Raw genomic sequence first — 17248 nt, forward strand, 5'->3', positions numbered from 1 at the left:
GGAGTCGCTGCCCCGGGCTGTCTCGGGTGCGGCCGGAGGTGCCCCGCACTCGGCGGCGGGCCCGGAGCCGGCCGGTGGCCGGTTCTTTGGAGCCCCCGGACTCCGCTACCCCTACCCGCCGCGCAGGCCGCGGGGCACCAGCCGCCCTCTCCCGGCCCCAGGAGGAGCGCGGGGCCGGGGCGGCAGGAGCGGGGACACAAAAATCCCGGAGGAGTGGGGGACACGAACCCAGGGGGAGAGCTGGGACACGAATCCCGGGGGGTTTGGGGACATAAAACTCCACGGTGGGAGCGGGCGACACAAAACGGGGGGGGAAGTGGGACACGAATCCCAGGTGGAGTGGGGACAGGAATCCCGGGGAGAGCGGGGACACAAACACGGGGGGGAGCGGGTCTGGCTGCGCGGGTCTGGCCCCCATCGCGGGGCAGTGGGGGCACCCTCACCCTTGGCGCTGGACATGGGCTGTGCAGCAGTGCTGGTGGCGGTTGGATCACCCTTAAACTGGAGCTCATGGGGTGGCCTTCACACAAGCGGGACGGTGGCCCGGGGTGGCAGGGGCAGCCCCCCAGCACAGCCCCTGCCAGCCCACTGGCCCCTCAGCACCTCTGCAGCAGATGCAGGTGGGCAAACTGGTGCCATAGAGCACCAGCACACCGTGCTGGGCAGCAGACTGTGAACTGGGTAAATGCCAAAACCGTGGCCTGCATGGTTGAACCATGGGCTAGTGCAAAGCCGTTTTCTTTGATGAAGAAGCACAGCAATGACAGCAGCCCTAGTGGAGGGGAGCAGCTTTCCTTCTGCTCAGGGCACCTGAAATGGCCCCTCTGACGCTGGCTTGAAGGGCCAATGATGTGCCTGGCAGGTTTTCTATGGCAGAACTAGCGATGGCAGATACCAAGGCCAGAGCCTGACTGTGACATGACAAGATTTTTAATGGTCTTCTGTGAATCCAAGGGGAGAAGCTGGCTGCAACTCACTGCTGAATCATTAATTTCCCTCCTCTGAGTCATTCTGCAGCCCTGTCACACACAGAGTGGACACAAGTGGGGTTGAGGTGGGTAGTGGCTTCAGGTTGATACAGCAGGCTTAGAAAATTGGTTGTAGGATAAAAGACAGAGGTTGTGTTTGCAGAACCACTGAGCACCCACCTGGACTAACCCCAAACAGCGGGGTTTTGACATGAGTCAGGACCTGCACCAGTAGCTGGGGCTGGTCCTTCTGTATTAACCCTCTGGGAGGTGACTGTACTGGTAAAAAGGCGAAAACTGGGTATCAACTTCAGGAGGTGGACCTGTTAATGTAAAGGCTAAGTGAAATCTCCCTGGGGGCAGGTGGTATGTCTGTCCCTCCCTTGCTAGCCCCAGACTTTGCTAAGGCACAGCCAGGGTTAAACTAAGCTCAACCTTTTTGGAAGTGTGTCACCAAAGATGCCAGGAAAAAAGTTGTTGTTTATCTCACTGTGACACTCAGGGGTTCCTGTGAGGATGGGGCTGTGCTGCACCAAAAACTTTGTAGAGACAAGTGTTGTACAGTTATTTTTGTCTGGCTTTAAGCCTTCCCCTGCAGTGTTTGCCAGCCTCAGTGCAGTGGCAGGACTCCAAGGTGGGAGAGCTCAAAAGCAAAACAGACTGGGGGTTTTGCTGGGTAAGCCAATTTAAAATGCAGGGAAGGAAATGAAACAATGTGAAGAATTAATCACTTCCTCAAAAAAACCCTGCCTTTTGTTCTTACAGTATAGATATGCCTGCTGCTGGTGAAGGGAGGGGTGACCAGTGGGCTTTACAGTGTGGTTAGACTGGCAGCATGCTCATGCAGTTATTTTTACTCTCTGGGTTTGGTGTGAATTCCCCCTGTGACGACACACAGCACTGCTGGTGTTTCCTGAGCTGTATCACTAACAGGAGGGCACCAAATGCACCAATGGCCAAAAGCATCAGAGTTGTGAATGGTGGACTCCTGTGAAAATCCAGCCCTTCCTGATGCAGGTGGGACTTGAGCACTGTGCAAACCACCCAGTGGAAAACATTTCTTGGTGCTGAGCAGCTCAGCATCCAATCGGTGAGCTCAGCATCTCCAAAAATCAGCTTCTCCCTCCTCAGAGCTCTCCTCTTGTGGCACACAAGGTTGCAGGCTGTGTTGGACTGCACATCAGGGAAACCAAGGCAGCCACCTTGCATTCAAACACTCATGTTGCTGTTCCCTGCTAGCTGCAGACTCACAAAGAGACACCTAGAACAGCAACTTCAGTGACTTTTTAATTGTGCACCTTGTTGCCAAGCAGTGTTGGAAGTCACACACGCAGCAGTGATGAGTTTGTGCAGTCTCATAGGCAGTGGCTGATGAGCAGCATGAAGGCACTAACAGACCTTTGCACAACATGTTGGTGGCTGCTCCTGTTTACCCCTCACCTCTTTTGTTATGCCGCAGCCCACACTGAATTCCAAACAAATGCCTTTAATAGGTGTGGGCCTCGGCAAACTGGCATGAATCTGTGTTCAGTGCCCTGGCTGCAGGCAGGGCTGTTGGAGAACAGGGAACACATGGCCATTCCCTGGGGAAGCTCACTGTGAAACTCAGACTGAGAAGAGTTTGCTTTTATGTGTCCAGCTTTCCTAAAACTCTCCTTGTTTTGGATCGTTGGTGTTTCGCATGATGGAGCTGCCAGATATGGAGCACTTGGCACACAGAAGTGCCACGGGGGAAAAATACCTCCTGAAGAGCTCAGCAGTTCGTGCTGGTGCTGGGCAGCGAGAAGGGAGGTGATAAAAGCTCAGATGAGGGTGGATTTGTTGCTGGGGGCTGTGTGAGTTGCAGCCAGTCTGTAACGGAGTGCAGGAGGGAGCAGAACTCCAAGGTGAGGACGCTGATGAGGGACAGAGGACTGGGTCACGCTGTGAGAAGTTGGAGGACGTTCAGCCCCACGTAGTGAGAGAGCAAGGAATGCAGGATACCCAGGGCTGACGCTCCAACGAGAATCCAGAGAACTCCAGTGGAAAAGTATATCGGGGTGAGCCTGGTGGGAGAGAGGCAGCCTGCTGAGACCGAGTATCCTGCCCGGCAATGGTCCCTTCCTCTGCAGAAGTGGGGTGGGAAGGCAGCCCCTGGCTGTCCCCTGTCCCCTCTGTGGGGTGCCATGCACTGTTCCTGCCTCCAGGGAGCACACCCTGAAGGGGCTCGGTGCAGCTCCAGCCTTGCCCCGTATGTGTGTAGCTGCCCCCAGCCCTGCATCCACGCCCTCATTACGCATCATAGACAAGGCTGAGCCACGCAGGAACCCCAAAACGAAGCATCTGGGAGTCCTGAGTTTCCTGAAAGCACATTATGTTCCCAAATACAACTCCCCAGGGGTTACCAGGCACTCCAGGCTCTAGCAGAGGTGTTTACCTTTCTGAAGATGATGCCCTGTATCCTGTAAAGTAGCAGTAGCGGGAGTAGAGATAGAGCAGACCCAAAGCTGCAGCCAGACCTGTGGTTAAGAGAGATCACAGTCACCAGCTCCAAAAGCTTTTTGGAGCCACTTGGATCTACAGAGGTAGCCCAAAGCAAAGGAATAGAGATTCTGTGTCCTCTGGCTTTACCCTCCCTCAGAGACAGAATTACTGCTTAACTTATTGTTCAGAGGGTGAGCGGGACCTGAGGACTGAGCCAGTACTCAGGGGAACAGATCCAGTGACAAACCAGGTAATGGGATATTCTCACCTTGATGGAAGAAGAGTCCAGCCTGCCACAGAAGTGCCAGGAAAATTGGAAAATACTCAGAGGAGTTCACCCTGGCGGGAAAGAGGAAGGTCGTAAACAAGGGAAAGAAGGAAGCTCTTCCTTTTTTGGTTCCTTTAGCAGTTTCCAGATGCTGGAGGCTATTGTTTTTTAGAAGAGATGTTTGCCATAAGAAGCCTCCAGGCTTGCACCTTTCCCCACAGTTCCTGTCCCAGCTTTATTCACAGAAATTAGACAGTGGAAGGAACTGGGTTTCCAGGGCATAAAAAATTAAAGAAAAGGTGCCCAGGTCAGACTGTGCACAGAAAGGCTTTGTGAACCACCCCCACTCCCCCTTCCCAAATGCCACAACCCAAACCCTTCTATCAATGTCCCAAAGCCCCAGGGAAGAGCTGCAGGGAAGGTCTGCCCCTCAAGCAGGTAAGGCCAGAGCAGCTTGGCTTCATGCAGGAGTGAGGGAGCACATGGCTGTTTGGGTTGCTCATACACCATGCCCCATCATCCTGAAGACAAAATAGGGCCAAAAGATGCTGGATGAGGCTGACTTTAGGCTGGTGAAGGAGCAGAGAAAGGAATGGCTGAGGGGATCCTGCTCCTGCTGCCCAGTTGCTTGTTTTCCAGCAAAAGTGGAAGCTCCTCCCTCTCTGCCTCCCTCCCCACTGCAGCCCTAGAACAGAAGTCAGGCAGAGATGATGGATAGTGGCACCACAATCCCCACATCCCCATCCCAGACCCAATGAGATCTTTTTGGGAGCTTGTCCTTCCCAGTGAGCAGGATTCAGAGCAGGGCTGAAGCTGCCTGAGGTTTGAACACTACTTGGCTAAAACCAGCCAAAGTCTCAGGCACCAGGAGCTGACTTTAGCAGTCCTTCACTGTACAGCAGATTCCTACGTGATTTCTATCAGCAATGGCTGGTTCAGGACTCAAGAGCCAGTCCAGTCTTGATGTTGGCTCTTCAACCCACTAATTAACCCTGAGGGAGGTGAGTAACTGCTGAATTATAGTCCCGAGAAAGGAATGGCAAAGCAGGGGAAAGGCAGTGAGATCTGGCAAACATCAGGTAGAAGGAGGTTCTTACTGTGCTCGAAAGACCCTCTCAAATTCAGGTGGGCCTGAGGTCTTTGGAGGTGAAATGCCAAACAACCTCCTAGCATAGATCACCTGGAGGAAGAAGTAGGCTGCAGCAAAAGAGAGAAAAGTAGCCGTGGTCAGTCCTGTGGCTGGGCACAGTGGGGTCAGGAGATGGTCAGACATTGGGGAAAAAGATCTGCATGCTCCTCCTGACCCCACAACCCATCATAGCAGAGAAAGTTAGAGTAAAATCCCAGATGCCTTTTAGGTATGGAAAAGGAATGACCCAGTGCAACAGTGAAGTGAAGAGTATGCAATCATGTATCACCAGTGTTATCTGCTTTCTCTCCTGTGTAATTAAGATATCCTCAGTTCCATAGAAACTATTGCACAATTCTGATGCACTTTGTTACTCACAATTTTCTTTTCAATCTTTTAGCTTTTTCCTCTTTCCAAGTTCTGACTGAGGAGGGACAGGACTGATGCCACAGATAAGTCACCCAGGCACAGAATTAAATTGTCATGCAATGTGGACCCATGGCTGGGTGGTTTCTTGTGGCCCATCACAGCCCCTCCTTCCACATTTCCACGCTGCAGAGCTCTTTGTATGCTCATATCTACACACACTTCGGGAACTGCTGTAAACCCAAGAAAGAAATTCTACGTGTCTGTAGATCAACCAAGAAATTCCCAAATGAAGGAGGCAGGCCATTTCAGAGGAAGGGCTTCCCAGGCACTCATTTGGTTGATTACTTTCCAAAACCCAGACAAGATATCAGTTTACTGTCTGAAAAGCAGCAAAGTGCCAGTGCAATAGCAAACACTAAATACGAAAATGAAAGAAAATCGGTGGAGTTGCAGTAGATTGACCTAGCAAGTATTTGAGCATGTGCATCTGATAGTCCCTACCTTGCTCCAGGACTCCCAGGACTGTCACAGCAGCAAGCAGGTGAATCTGATCCAACATACTGACTCTTCCAAACCCTAGAAAATGTGATTTCTTGCTTAGAAGCTCCTCTGGCCAGGTTTAGTCTTTGCTGATGTGGCAGTTGGCTGTGGTAGCTGGCAGCACAGGTTTGCTCTAATTTAACAAAGGGAAGATTTAGTCTGTGGTACTCACACCCAGGAGGAGTCTGACTTGCCCTGTGGAAATGGAAATCAGTGGAGACAGGTCTAAAGGAGTATTTCCGTTCCTGCCTCCCTTTTCCCAGAATGAGTTATGACGAAGTGGAAAAGCAGAGAGCAGAGATAAGGGAACTGGGAGCTGAATGGATGGACAAATTTCAAAAGGCCAGTGATCTGCTCCCCCAGGGGCATCTGCTTTAAAATGCAGGCCAAGGCACATCCCTCTCTTTGATGTTGCACGAGAAACCAACTGGGCTGTTGTGCCTCACCAGAGCACCAGAACAGGCAGTGTTCCAAGGTACATATCCCTGTGTACATATCCCTGCATAGACTCTGGATAGCATGTGTTGGGCACGGAGAACAACTTATGGCCACAGCGCTGAGACAGCGTTGAATAAAACCCCTGAATGAAACCCTCTGCAGGGGTAAGACAGGACATGATAAAGTATAAAAATCCCTAGATCTGTCCTGCACAGTGACACTTTATTTGGGGATGGGTCCTGCAGAATGACTGTCAGACACCCAGAGGGCTTCAGAGCCGGCCTTGTACTGGAAAGACTGGGAGCTGTGCATTTAAGGCTTCTGATCAATCCTCAGCCCAATGAACTCTCCATGTAAGCACCAGAGAGAGTTCTGCGTGGGGAAAAACCTGCGGAATTCATTAGGATATAGCACAAGGAAAATGATGTTTTCACATGTCAGGAGACGCCTACTTAGATAATTCCCTTCTAACAGCACAAAGCTGGAACGGCCCAGAGCTGCAGGGGTAGCCAGCTTTGTTTGCTTCCCCTCTCTCCCTTCATTCGAAGAATTCTCCCATCAGACCAGGGAAAAAGGAAAGCAGGTTAAGGCAAAGTGATCATTGAACACCACTATTACAGAAAATTAAACATTAAAGCAGGTTACAGGAGTTACATTGTATGCCTGATGTCCTTGATAGACTTTCTAAGAAGCACCACGCTGGTTCTGGTTTTCTGCCCCTCTATGTGTTATAAAGGCACCCGAAATGGCTATAACAATGTCCCAACTTAGTGTTGCTCCAAATATCAAACATGACCCACACTGTTTTTCATGTACCAGCTCTAAGATTAATTCTTTCATCTCAGAATTGAATCTTTTTCATTCCAGTGGCTGTTCAGAAATATGAGGAACATTGTTTTCTTCCATCTAGTTGTCAAAGAAATTAAGAACTCCCGTGTGTTAGCTCAAAAAGGGAAAAAGGTCTCAAAGTGCTTCATAATGTTTGATTTCTCTCTGCTCCTGTCTGACCACAGCCCACTAGCAAAAGAAAATATAAAGCAAAACAACTGAACTAAAAAGATCTGAGCTTACACCTCCATCAGATGACAGTGGAGTGTAAGGGAATTTGAACCAGGAGGAGCTGTACAGGTGACCCAGAACACACCCACCCTCCAGATCATCATTAGACACAAAATACTTCTACTATCATCATCTAGCATAGTCTAAGTATAATGAAGGTCAGCAGAAATATGAATGAATAAACAAGCACAGATGTCTCTCCCCTCCTCCTCCCTCCCTTGTACGCATAATTTTTCAAGCTGGTTTTAATCTCCCGAAGGGCACATTTTTCTTGTCCCTCGTTGTCACCATCAGAACTTGCTTATTTTCCATTCTCACTTGGTGTTTGCAAGAACAGGCAAACCTCCTGCACAGGTACCCTCCTCCCAGGGCCAAATGCCCTTCGAGGGGGGGACTGTCACTGTTGGACAGCCTCAGCACCCTGCAGACAACAGCACATCGCAAAACCTCACCTACCAAGGCTGACCCGGCCAAATTTCCTCCTAAGCAAAGGCAAGTCCTGAAGTCCCAGGGGCACCTTGGGGTGGATTTTCTGAGCAAGAGCTACCGAAACATTGTCTCCCACTTCCCAGCTCTGCACTCTAAGTTACACTGTGTGAATATGGCCCTGCCACAGGGAGGCTGGACTGGCGTGGACCAAAGTCCTCGCACCTCCCACTGAGTTGTCCCTGGAGGCATTTCTCTGTGCCCATGGTTGCTTACGCCACCTCTTCCTGCAGCCAATAATCCTTTCTGCCTCCTCATTAATTACCACGGTAGGGAAACACTGTGAGCTGGACTGCAGCATCAACGGGGATTAGAAAATAACCTTGGGAAGAAAAATGATCAACACAAAAGGCTTAGAGGAGTTTTAAACATCCACAGAGTTTGCAGCACCCCTTACTCTCCAGGAGCAGCAGAGCAAGGAGAAGCCAGCAGTGCTGAGTCCAGCACTGTTACCTGCAGTAACATCCCCTAGAAATGTATTTTAGGAGTGTAAAATGGCCCAAGAGCTTCCTGACAGTGGAAGGGGGAATATTTAGGAGATGGGCAACTTACCCTTCAGCTGCGAAGCATGAAGGCGCCTCGTCCTTCCAGTCGTATTGTACAAATATGGAAGTATTTTCTAATCTGGGTCGTACTTATGCTTCCTTTCCCTTCGAATTCTTTTGCAGCCACTGAGTACATCCAAATCTGTGACTGTGGACTTGCTTGCAAGAATAATTACTGTCCTTCTAACAGCACATAGAAAAAAAGATGGGAGGGTTCATTCAAAAGAATTTCTTCTCACAGGAAGTGTTTTTCCAGTTTGAGAGAGATAAAGAGAGCTCAGCCCCAAGCAACTCAGTCTGTTCAAGTAACAGCTCCTCAGGGTAGAGTGGTGGGGTTGGGGATGTGCTCTCCTGACCTCCCCACACCCAGGAAGGCTTCTGTAAACTCAGACCGACACGTGTTGAGATCTTCCTAGAATTCTTGGCTTTTACAGCCGTAAAAGGAAGGACAGGCTCAAAACATAGCAAGAAAAAGCCAATTCATTACTTCACCCCTTAGGAAGACACAGCTGATTGCATGTTCCCAGGAAGTGGGGACAGTTGCTGCTCTGCAGTTCCTGCCAGGGCTCCCAGCAAGGTGCAAGCTGGCTCAGATCTCCTGAGAGATTTGAGATGTTTCCAATAAAACTTTGGCATGACAAGAATTACCATGCCTCCCTAAGATGTGCATCTATACAGAGGCTCCTCCTTCCACAAAGTAAAAGAGCAGGTGGTTGGTTTTGTCACCAACATCCTGGTTGGCATTATATGCGACTTATCCCATGGAATACAAACTCAGTGTGTATCAGAGATGTGCCTCAGGCTGTTTATCCAGACTGATTTCAGACAGATATTCCTGACATTTATATATCTGTGGCATATCAAAGAGGTCATATAAATGTTCTCAAATATTTAATTATAGCAAAATTTCTGAGGGCTAAACCAATCCCTGGGCAGCTTGAATGTTACTACATGGAGCAGGACCACTGCCAAGCACCTTCTTACAGAGCTTCTCATCCCAGTAAAGGTGAAAAGATTCACTTTAAACAGGAAAAACATTAAAAGTAATTTTCCAAAAAGCAAGATGAAAAGCTGAGTCTTTGGAAAACTACATAAATGAGCATATGTACTCATTAAGTTAGGGATAGTTTGGAGAATTTTTTTTTTTTAAAGCTTTCTTCTAATGGAGTTTGGTGAGCTTTCTCTGTGCTTATTAAATCTGACTGGAGGACACATCAGTACAAAAGCAATGCCAAAATTCTCCACTTAACCTGTCATCAAAAGTACTGATACATGCAAATGAATAATACTCCTTCTCTTATGATCAACATCTGTTAAAAATATTAATTAAATCCCTCTCTTGCCCTGCCTTGTGTTATTGTCACAAAACGAAAGTCTTCTTCATATGTTTTGCCAATTTTCCTACTCCCTGTTCAGCAGAATGTCAGAAATAGCAAATAAACAAAACAGAACAATGCAAGAAAGGCAACTGCACTTCTGAGTAGTTCGAAGAACAATAAATCTCTGGAGCGATAAATGCTTATGGCAGGGAGGGGGAGGATTTCCCTTTGCAGAGGGACAAACAAGCCTTTCAAACATCTTTGGCAGCTCTTATGTTAACACACACTTAGTATTATCTTATAATGATGTGGGGGGAAAATTACAAGGCTACAGAGTACATCAAAATATATCAAAGTCTGAAGAGGGGTCATGGAGCACAGCTTCTCTTTTTCTAAATTATAGAGGTGAAGAAATAGAACAATTTAGCTTTTCTATCTTGTTTGTACAGAAAGCCAAATGCTGGCCAGCCCTACCTGGTTATGAGGGAGCACTGGGCAGGGCATTGGAGAGGAGCAGAGTGCAGGCAGCTCTAAGGAAACATTTTCCAAGGAGGAGACTGGAGTTCCTGGTGGGTCTCCTGTGAAGGAGAGACCCTTGGCTTGCAATACACAGAGAAAGAGTCAGGGGAATTCACCTGAAGTGGGGAGGTATTGCTTTGTAAGGTCATATCTGCAGGGATGGGGCAGTCAGGAGGGCAGTGGTCCCTCTGCCTTATGGTGACTTCTCACCCCAGAGTCCTGCCCCACATGGGGTTAAGGGAAAGGAGGTGATTTGGAGGGAGGTCTGCAGTAGGTCCTCATGGACCTGCTCTTCTCTCCTTGCTTAGTGCTGCAGGACTGCACCCAGTGGAACCTGAGTCCTGCTGAGTGTCCTGCCTTGTGTCACCCTGTTCATAACCCTGGGCCATAGCTCAGCTGGACAACCACAGAGGGTGAGACCACAGAGTGTCCAGCCATCAGCGTGGGACGAGGGATGACACCCACGGAGGAGCTCATGCAAGGGCAGAAGGTGCTGCAGGCAGTGCAGCTGGATGTGTTGGGAAACAGACGGATGTTTCTGTAGAGCTCCTCTGACGTCAGAGGTGTCAAAAAGTTTTGAAATGTATCTTTGTAATGAACCAAAGGCAAATGCTGCAGATGAGAGCAGACCATCGTTTGGACTGTTCTTCTTTTAATTCTTCTGCTGTCATGCCCCCAGAAGGTGCCCTGAGTGACGTGCTGGGCAGGGAGCAGAGCCCCAGTACTGGGGATGGTGCTGGCGAGGGGCACACACACTGTGAGGCTGCAAGTGCAGTGCAAACAGAGTGAAGAGGCTGCCCAGGTCACGTAAATCACTGAGTCCAGAGGAACACAAACAGGCTCTGTTCCTTCTCCCATCTGCAAAGGAGAAATGAAACAGAGCCAGCCCTCACATCTCCTGCTGGCACAGGACCAGGGAGACAGACCAAGGGTCTCAAGGTCAAGATATGGGTGTGGGAGCAGATGGGTTCCTGCTTACCATCATTTGTTGTAGCATTTGCGTGTCAGAGCCTGGCCAAGGTCAAGCTCATCTGTGAGTACTCGACAGTAGTGGCAGCTGCAGGGAGAGCTGGGCTGGGGACAGTCCTTGGGGAGAGGTGCACAGGAGTGTGACTGCTCTGGCCTCACGTGGAGCCCAGACGCTGTGTGAAGCTGCCCCAGCCGTGATGTCCCCCAGCAAGGGTAGATAATTCCTACCCTAACTCAAGTTAAGGGGCACCATTTAAGGTACCAGAAGTGAAGACTCCTCCTGAGCCTTTCCTTTTCTGTCCCAGCTCTTGGGTTGCAAAGCCGGGCTAAGAGCAGTCCCAGAGGTGCCACTGGGACCAAGTACCCATCCTAGCACCAGTCTTCTTCCAGTACCTTCTGAGCGACTTCAGCTTCCCCAGCTATGAGGATGCTGGCCCACAGAGGCAGGCAGTGAGGAGCCTGCCCAGTGTTTCGTGGGAAGCCAGGACAGACAGACAGACAGGCTGTAGGTTAGAAAATCCTTTCTTAATTCCATTAAGAAAATTCTCAATGCCCAAGTCAGTGCTCAATGCCTCCTGTCTACACAGGCTCCAGCCTTCAGGACATCATTCCCTGTCTCCTACCTGTGCAGGATCGGAGCGGGCTTTTATCGGGGGTCTGGTGTGGCAAATAGTTGAGCACAGCACACAGGAGCCTGATCTTTGGTATTTGAAAGCCCTGATACAGTGCTGGTCATCGCCCTTTTACATTGCAATTTAGTGCTTTCACTCAGCACCTGCAGAGATCCAGAATGGATCCAGTCCAGTGCTACAGGACTTATCAGGGACCAGTGTTTGGTTATTAAGCAAGCAGAAAAATCTCCACCAATAATTTTCAGAGGTACAATATTTACAATAGATTAACCTGGTCAGATACTATCTGCAGAACACTTCTTTTTACTCCAGTGAAAATCAGTTCATTTTTTATTATAGAGATACAGACTTTTAATATATACTCACACACACATATATATCTGTGAAGAGCTGTAAAGCAGACCTTGTTCTTTAATCAGCTTAAAAAATTTAGTAAACAATTAGAAACATGTTCCATGTCAAATTTTATCTGGAGATTTTTGAATTTGCCTCAGATTTACATCTCTATATTCATAAAGAGAGGAGGATCTCTGATTCTTTTTGCTACCTTGTAAAAAAGTACCAGGAAACATCCTCTAACAAAAATCTACCTAGAATTGCAGAAAGCTCACAGCTCATCTCACTTTTACCTTGGATGAAGGTTGTCCAGCAGAAACAAAAGGAAAGACTCTCATCACTGAATTGATGGACAGATTAAAAATGTACCTGTTCAAAGGACAAAGTCTTAGATTAAAATAATAAAGGAAGCAAATGTTGAAATTGTGCAAAATAAGTCAGCGACTGATTCCAGTTCCATGTAAATGCACTTGCAAAAAGGAGAGTCTAATGGGGGAAACATTTAGAATCAATGAAAGAAATGAACTGGAAATGTAAAATCAAAATAGTGAACTTGTTTGATACTCACTGGATAGTTTGTTTGACACCAGATAGTTGTAACACACAGTTTCTATATGCAGGCAAGCAAAGGGGCAGCTCAGCCTCTTCATCTTGGACAGTTAGCACACTCTGAAAGAATTCAAGCTCTTGCACAGCCCAGTTTCTTGATGGAAAAAACTAAAGCACAGTATTTTTGACTCTGGAATTTGTGTTTGAGAACGCCAACGTTCCCTAAGGCACAGCTGATGTTTTTATTAATCTTAATCGGATCTATCTCTTCATTCCTCCTCATTCTTTTGAGTTTTCACTGAGCTTGGTAGCAGCTTGCCTCTATAATCTGATTTATTTCTTTCAGTTATGATACTCACCACATGACTAATTCAAGCCTTGAGTGATAAGATCGAACACTGAGCTATTTGACTTGAAAATGAAAGGAAAGGTTGTCACGTTCCACTTGTGTAACCTTAACCATTCCTTTCCCTCTCATGCCAAGCATTTCTATGACTGACTAGATTACCTTCATTTCCCTGTCTGCCCATATATCAAAGGAAGCCTCTCATCCCCCAAATTCTGCTTGCTTTAATAGCCAGAGAGTTCTGAAATAAATCCCCACCTCTGCACTCCCTCGAGTTTCTACATTAGACAGTTTCAGCATCTCCTATCACTACAGAAAATACTACACCATTTACTGCACTTGCACACAGCTACAATGCTGCTCCTCAACCCCTGACTCACCATTTCCCCTGGAAACATTATTAGAATGACCATGTTTAGGGGTTTTTACAATATCCAGCTTTCCAGTCAGCTGAACTGAAAACTGGGGTGAAGCTAAGCTCAGGACAGTAAAGAACAGCAAGAACACCACACCCTTAGGGCTATGCTGATCATTGGCATTACTCTGAACTGGAAGAAAACCCAGTGGATCCCATATTCTCACTGAAGTCCTCTTTGGTTGACATGTTCTTGCCTAGATCTGCTTCAAAAAAGGTTCTTTGATTTCTAAAATAACTCTTAAGCATTGTTTCCTTTCACTCCCCCATAATCAGACAGCAGTGGCAGCAAGGCCCACACTTGGTAGGTAAGCCCAGGAAAGGCTCTGCTATTCCCTTGGAATGAATCAGGATGGGCAGAAATGCTTGGTGTTAACACAGTCATCAGGTCCCTTGTCTCCACTTTGTCATGAACAAGTAGCTCCAAAGCAGAGCCCTTGGTCTGATGCCAAGAAGGGCTTCAGGGATCTTGTGGGCACTTGCTGGTGATGTGACAGCCTCGGCTTCCCATCCAAAGGGTTTTCAGACGTCTACAAAGATAACATGGACCTCACAGTCTGTGTCTCAGGTTCACTCTACACTTCAGGGACCTCCTGGGTCAGATACAATATAAACATAGATACTTCCATGAAAGAAACCTCCAGTACATCTCCACAGTGCCCACCTTCTGCCCGTTACCAGATGCTTTCAGGCAAGGGCTCAGACTGACAACAAGTTAATGAAAGGAAATTTTCCTCTGTAACCACTCAAACGAGGGAGGGAATGCACACAGCACTGTAATGTTGTTTTGGTTTTACCAGCCACAGCAATGCAAGAAAATGCAGGAGGATCACCAGGCTGGACCTGCTGAGGTCACCTTTGCTGCACACAGCTTCATACAGTGGGCTGGAAGCAGGGGCTGGCCGTGGTCCTGCTCTTCATCCTACTGCCACATCTGTGAGGACTCACTGCCATCCCTGGGCACAGCAGGGCTTGGCAGCCGGGGCACTCCATGGTGACAAAGTACTCAGCACACCCTTGGTTCCTGCTGGGCTCCAGAGGCCAGGCAGCCGCGGGACCACCTCCAGACCCAGCACTTATACTTTCCTAGGAGATGTTTATCACAAATACAAGGAGGAGCAAATCCCATAAGTCCTTCACTCCTAGCTGCTTTGCTCCCAGCAACCGGGGATGGAAATCTCTTCATCATTTCCAACTAACACTGGGCACCCGGGGGCTCAGAAGTGCCTGCAATTCTTGGGGATGTTGGCAAAGGGCTGCCAGGAGCTGGGATCTACTGCTGAGAAGCGTTGGAGGGAGACACGTCTCATTCCCGGAGGCACAGTTGGATCCTTCAAAACATAGGGTTTGCTTATCCCCTTCCTTCCTGGCAGAGAATAGAGCCTTTTTCTGCAGAAAAGAGGAGGAGTTTCAGCGCGGCTCTGCAGGGAGGGGAGGGCAGGCGAGACCAGGAAGGGTGCGAGACGGGGGCCCCAAACCACACGCCCTGTGCAAGTGCCTGGCGCCGTCTTGGGAGGAGAACCCCGGGCTGGGTGGGAGATCTGTAGTGCATTTTTGCCACCAGACGGCAGCGGGGAGCTGCGGATGGAACAGCGGGTGCTCGGCAGGACCTGCCCCTGGGAGAAACAGCAGGAGGAGATTCTCCCTCCACTGTCGGTAACCTGCCTGCTTAGAGTCCCCTCATCCAGCCCCCTTTGCTGTCCTTGGGAAAGCACAGGAGACACCAGCTTACAGGGAGAGTAATTTTCTTATAATTTTCTTTGGAAAATAAATGTGCATCAGCCTTTTTTTTTTTTTTTTCCTGAGCAATAACTATACAAGACAGGAAAATAAAAACATTAGAACAGGAAGGTGGGGATGGTCTCCAGGGGCTGGGATGCAGGAGCTGCCACAGGTTGGTGATGCTTTTAGCTGTGGGCATTGCAACCCTACCAGTGCAGGAAGGGGTGTCCTGCCTGCAAAAGGAAGGATCCCAGCCTGGGATGAACGTGTTGGAGATCTTCTGGCTGCTCCTTGGGGCAGAACTTATCTATGGATGCACAGGTCACCTTCCTGCCAGATAGGGTTAGGTCAGGAGACACCCCAAGTAGTGGAAGGAAACACCCCAAGTAGTGGAAGGAAACAGATCACTGTGGTTCAGGGATCCAAACCCAGTCCTGGCAAGGCAGTGGGGAGGGAGCATCTCTGACCACCTGGGGAGCTGCTGGTGATTGCAGAGAGGTGGGTTTGTGAGCTTAGTTAGAACCTGATGTCAGGAAATGTCTCTTATGTAATTTCCATTTATAGGGAAATATTTTCACCTCTTTATTAATAAATTTATGTTGGAACTGAGAGATGGACATAAACCCTCAGCACACACAGACTTACTGCTGTCATCTGCTGTAACCCTCTGGAGTGAGCACAGGCATGGATGCCCCCCTGGCATAATGTCTCGAGCAGGGACTGCAGCACTGCTGTTGTTTTTGGAGAGGGAGGTAAATGTGCCAATCCCTCTGCCCTGCAGCTCCAGTCTGTGACCCAGTGGTTATTGGGGATACAGTGAGTGCTCATGAAATCCTTGCTGGTTGGTTGCAGCCACCGTGGCTGCAGTGCAGCTGTGCCGTGTCCCCTCCCTGTGAGCACGTGCTCCTCCTCACATCTCACACACGACTAGGAAGGAGCTGTTTCTGGGAAGAGCTCTTCCCTGGGAGGGTTGTTTCTCAGAAGCAAGTCCCTCCTGCATGTTACTGACTTTCAGAGCTCTTGATGGCAATTGAAGAGGTTGTCAAGCTCAGTTTTCCACCTGGGCCATCCACCAGAAGATGATGCTCCATACCAGGGGCAACTGAATAGGACGTATGTCCCACCTGGACCATTGTGACTGATAGTAGAGTATTTTAGCACCAACCTGCCTTCATCAGCATCACTGAGTGTCAGAGGTTCAATTTCACAAGTTGTTCAAGCATATCTACATCTGTGCTGCTCCTAAAAAAAGCCAGTTCTGCGAATCCAGCAGAGAAAAACCACATGCCTTTCAGCTGATTTCCTTTCAGCTGGGACAGGTGCCCAACACCAGCCATGGCCACAGGAGCACACAGGAGGAAGCCACATGGAGGGTGACATTCTGGTATTATAAAGGAAATAGGCTCAGTGTAAAACCACATGCAAGATTTAAGTGAAAACAGCAGTGAAGTGGAAAACATAGGGATCAAAAAACAGCATGCAAAGTACTGACCACATCTGGATTTCTGTCTTCCTTCAAAGAAGAAACTGATGAGGGTTTTTTGGTCGAACACAGACAAAGACCCACTGAAATGACTGAAGTGTTGGTTTTCTGTTATTCAGCCTCTTCAGCTCTAGGAGCTGATGATTGCAAATGGGAGAGTAGCCCATCTGGAGAGGTTAAGTGCTGCTAATTCCTTGTTTATTGATTCCAGTAAATTTGGATTAGGACAGGCCAGAGGTTTGAGGTGGCCTTGTGTTGTTTACATGGCATGTCAGGAATGCAGCAGCTCTATGTGATTTGGCCTATTTTTTGGTGGGGAAGGCAGGCAGCTGCAGAGAGGGAGCACTGTGCTGAGGCCAGCTCAGTTATTCAAGGGATGCATCTGGTCCCAGATGCCTGGCTTCTCCTGCAGGGCTGGAGGAATTCCTGCCTCCTGAAGCCAAGGGGTGAGTGTGGTGAGAATGTTGGGCTCTTGGAAAATTCTGGTCATGGGACCTTGACATGCCCTGGAGCAATCACATCTTGGCATGGGAGAAGAAGATGCTCCCTCCCTCCCTCCTTTGCTCCCTGTCTCCCTCCCTCCGTTCCCTCACTTTCCTTCCTTTCCTTACTTCCTCATCCTACCCCTCTCTCCCATAAATAATATACCCATTTACCTCTTTCCTTTCTCTCCAGGATAGTGTATATTTGAAT

General features: G+C 48.8%; 1 protein-coding gene across 3 annotated transcripts; it reads right to left on the reverse strand.

Annotated features, from left to right (window-relative positions):
• Positions 1-1966: 1966 nt before the first annotated feature.
• On the reverse strand, positions 1967-8442 carry LOC103755120 (leukotriene C4 synthase). 3 transcript variants are annotated; one of them, XM_008921029.3, is made up of 6 exons: positions 8273-8442; positions 5699-5773; positions 4797-4896; positions 3700-3770; positions 3385-3466; positions 1967-3013 (listed from the first exon to the last, which is right to left on the reverse strand). In XM_008921029.3, exons 2-6 carry the CDS (start codon positions 5754-5756, stop codon positions 2887-2889), a joined length of 438 nt encoding a protein of 145 aa, XP_008919277.1. In that variant the 5' UTR covers positions 5757-5773; positions 8273-8442; the 3' UTR covers positions 1967-2886. The 3 variants fall into 3 exon arrangements, with proteins under 3 accessions (XP_008919277.1, XP_017936540.1, XP_017936541.1); XM_018081051.2 differs by having other exon boundaries at positions 5699-5932; XM_018081052.2 differs by lacking the exon at positions 8273-8442 and adding an exon at positions 7691-7803 and having other exon boundaries at positions 5699-5870.
• Positions 8443-17248: the final 8806 nt, after the last annotated feature.

Source organism: Manacus vitellinus, unplaced genomic scaffold (genome assembly GCF_001715985.3).
Source record: "Manacus vitellinus isolate BGI_N305 unplaced genomic scaffold, ASM171598v3 scaffold_51_pilon, whole genome shotgun sequence".
Taxonomy (NCBI): Eukaryota; Metazoa; Chordata; class Aves; order Passeriformes; family Pipridae; genus Manacus; species Manacus vitellinus.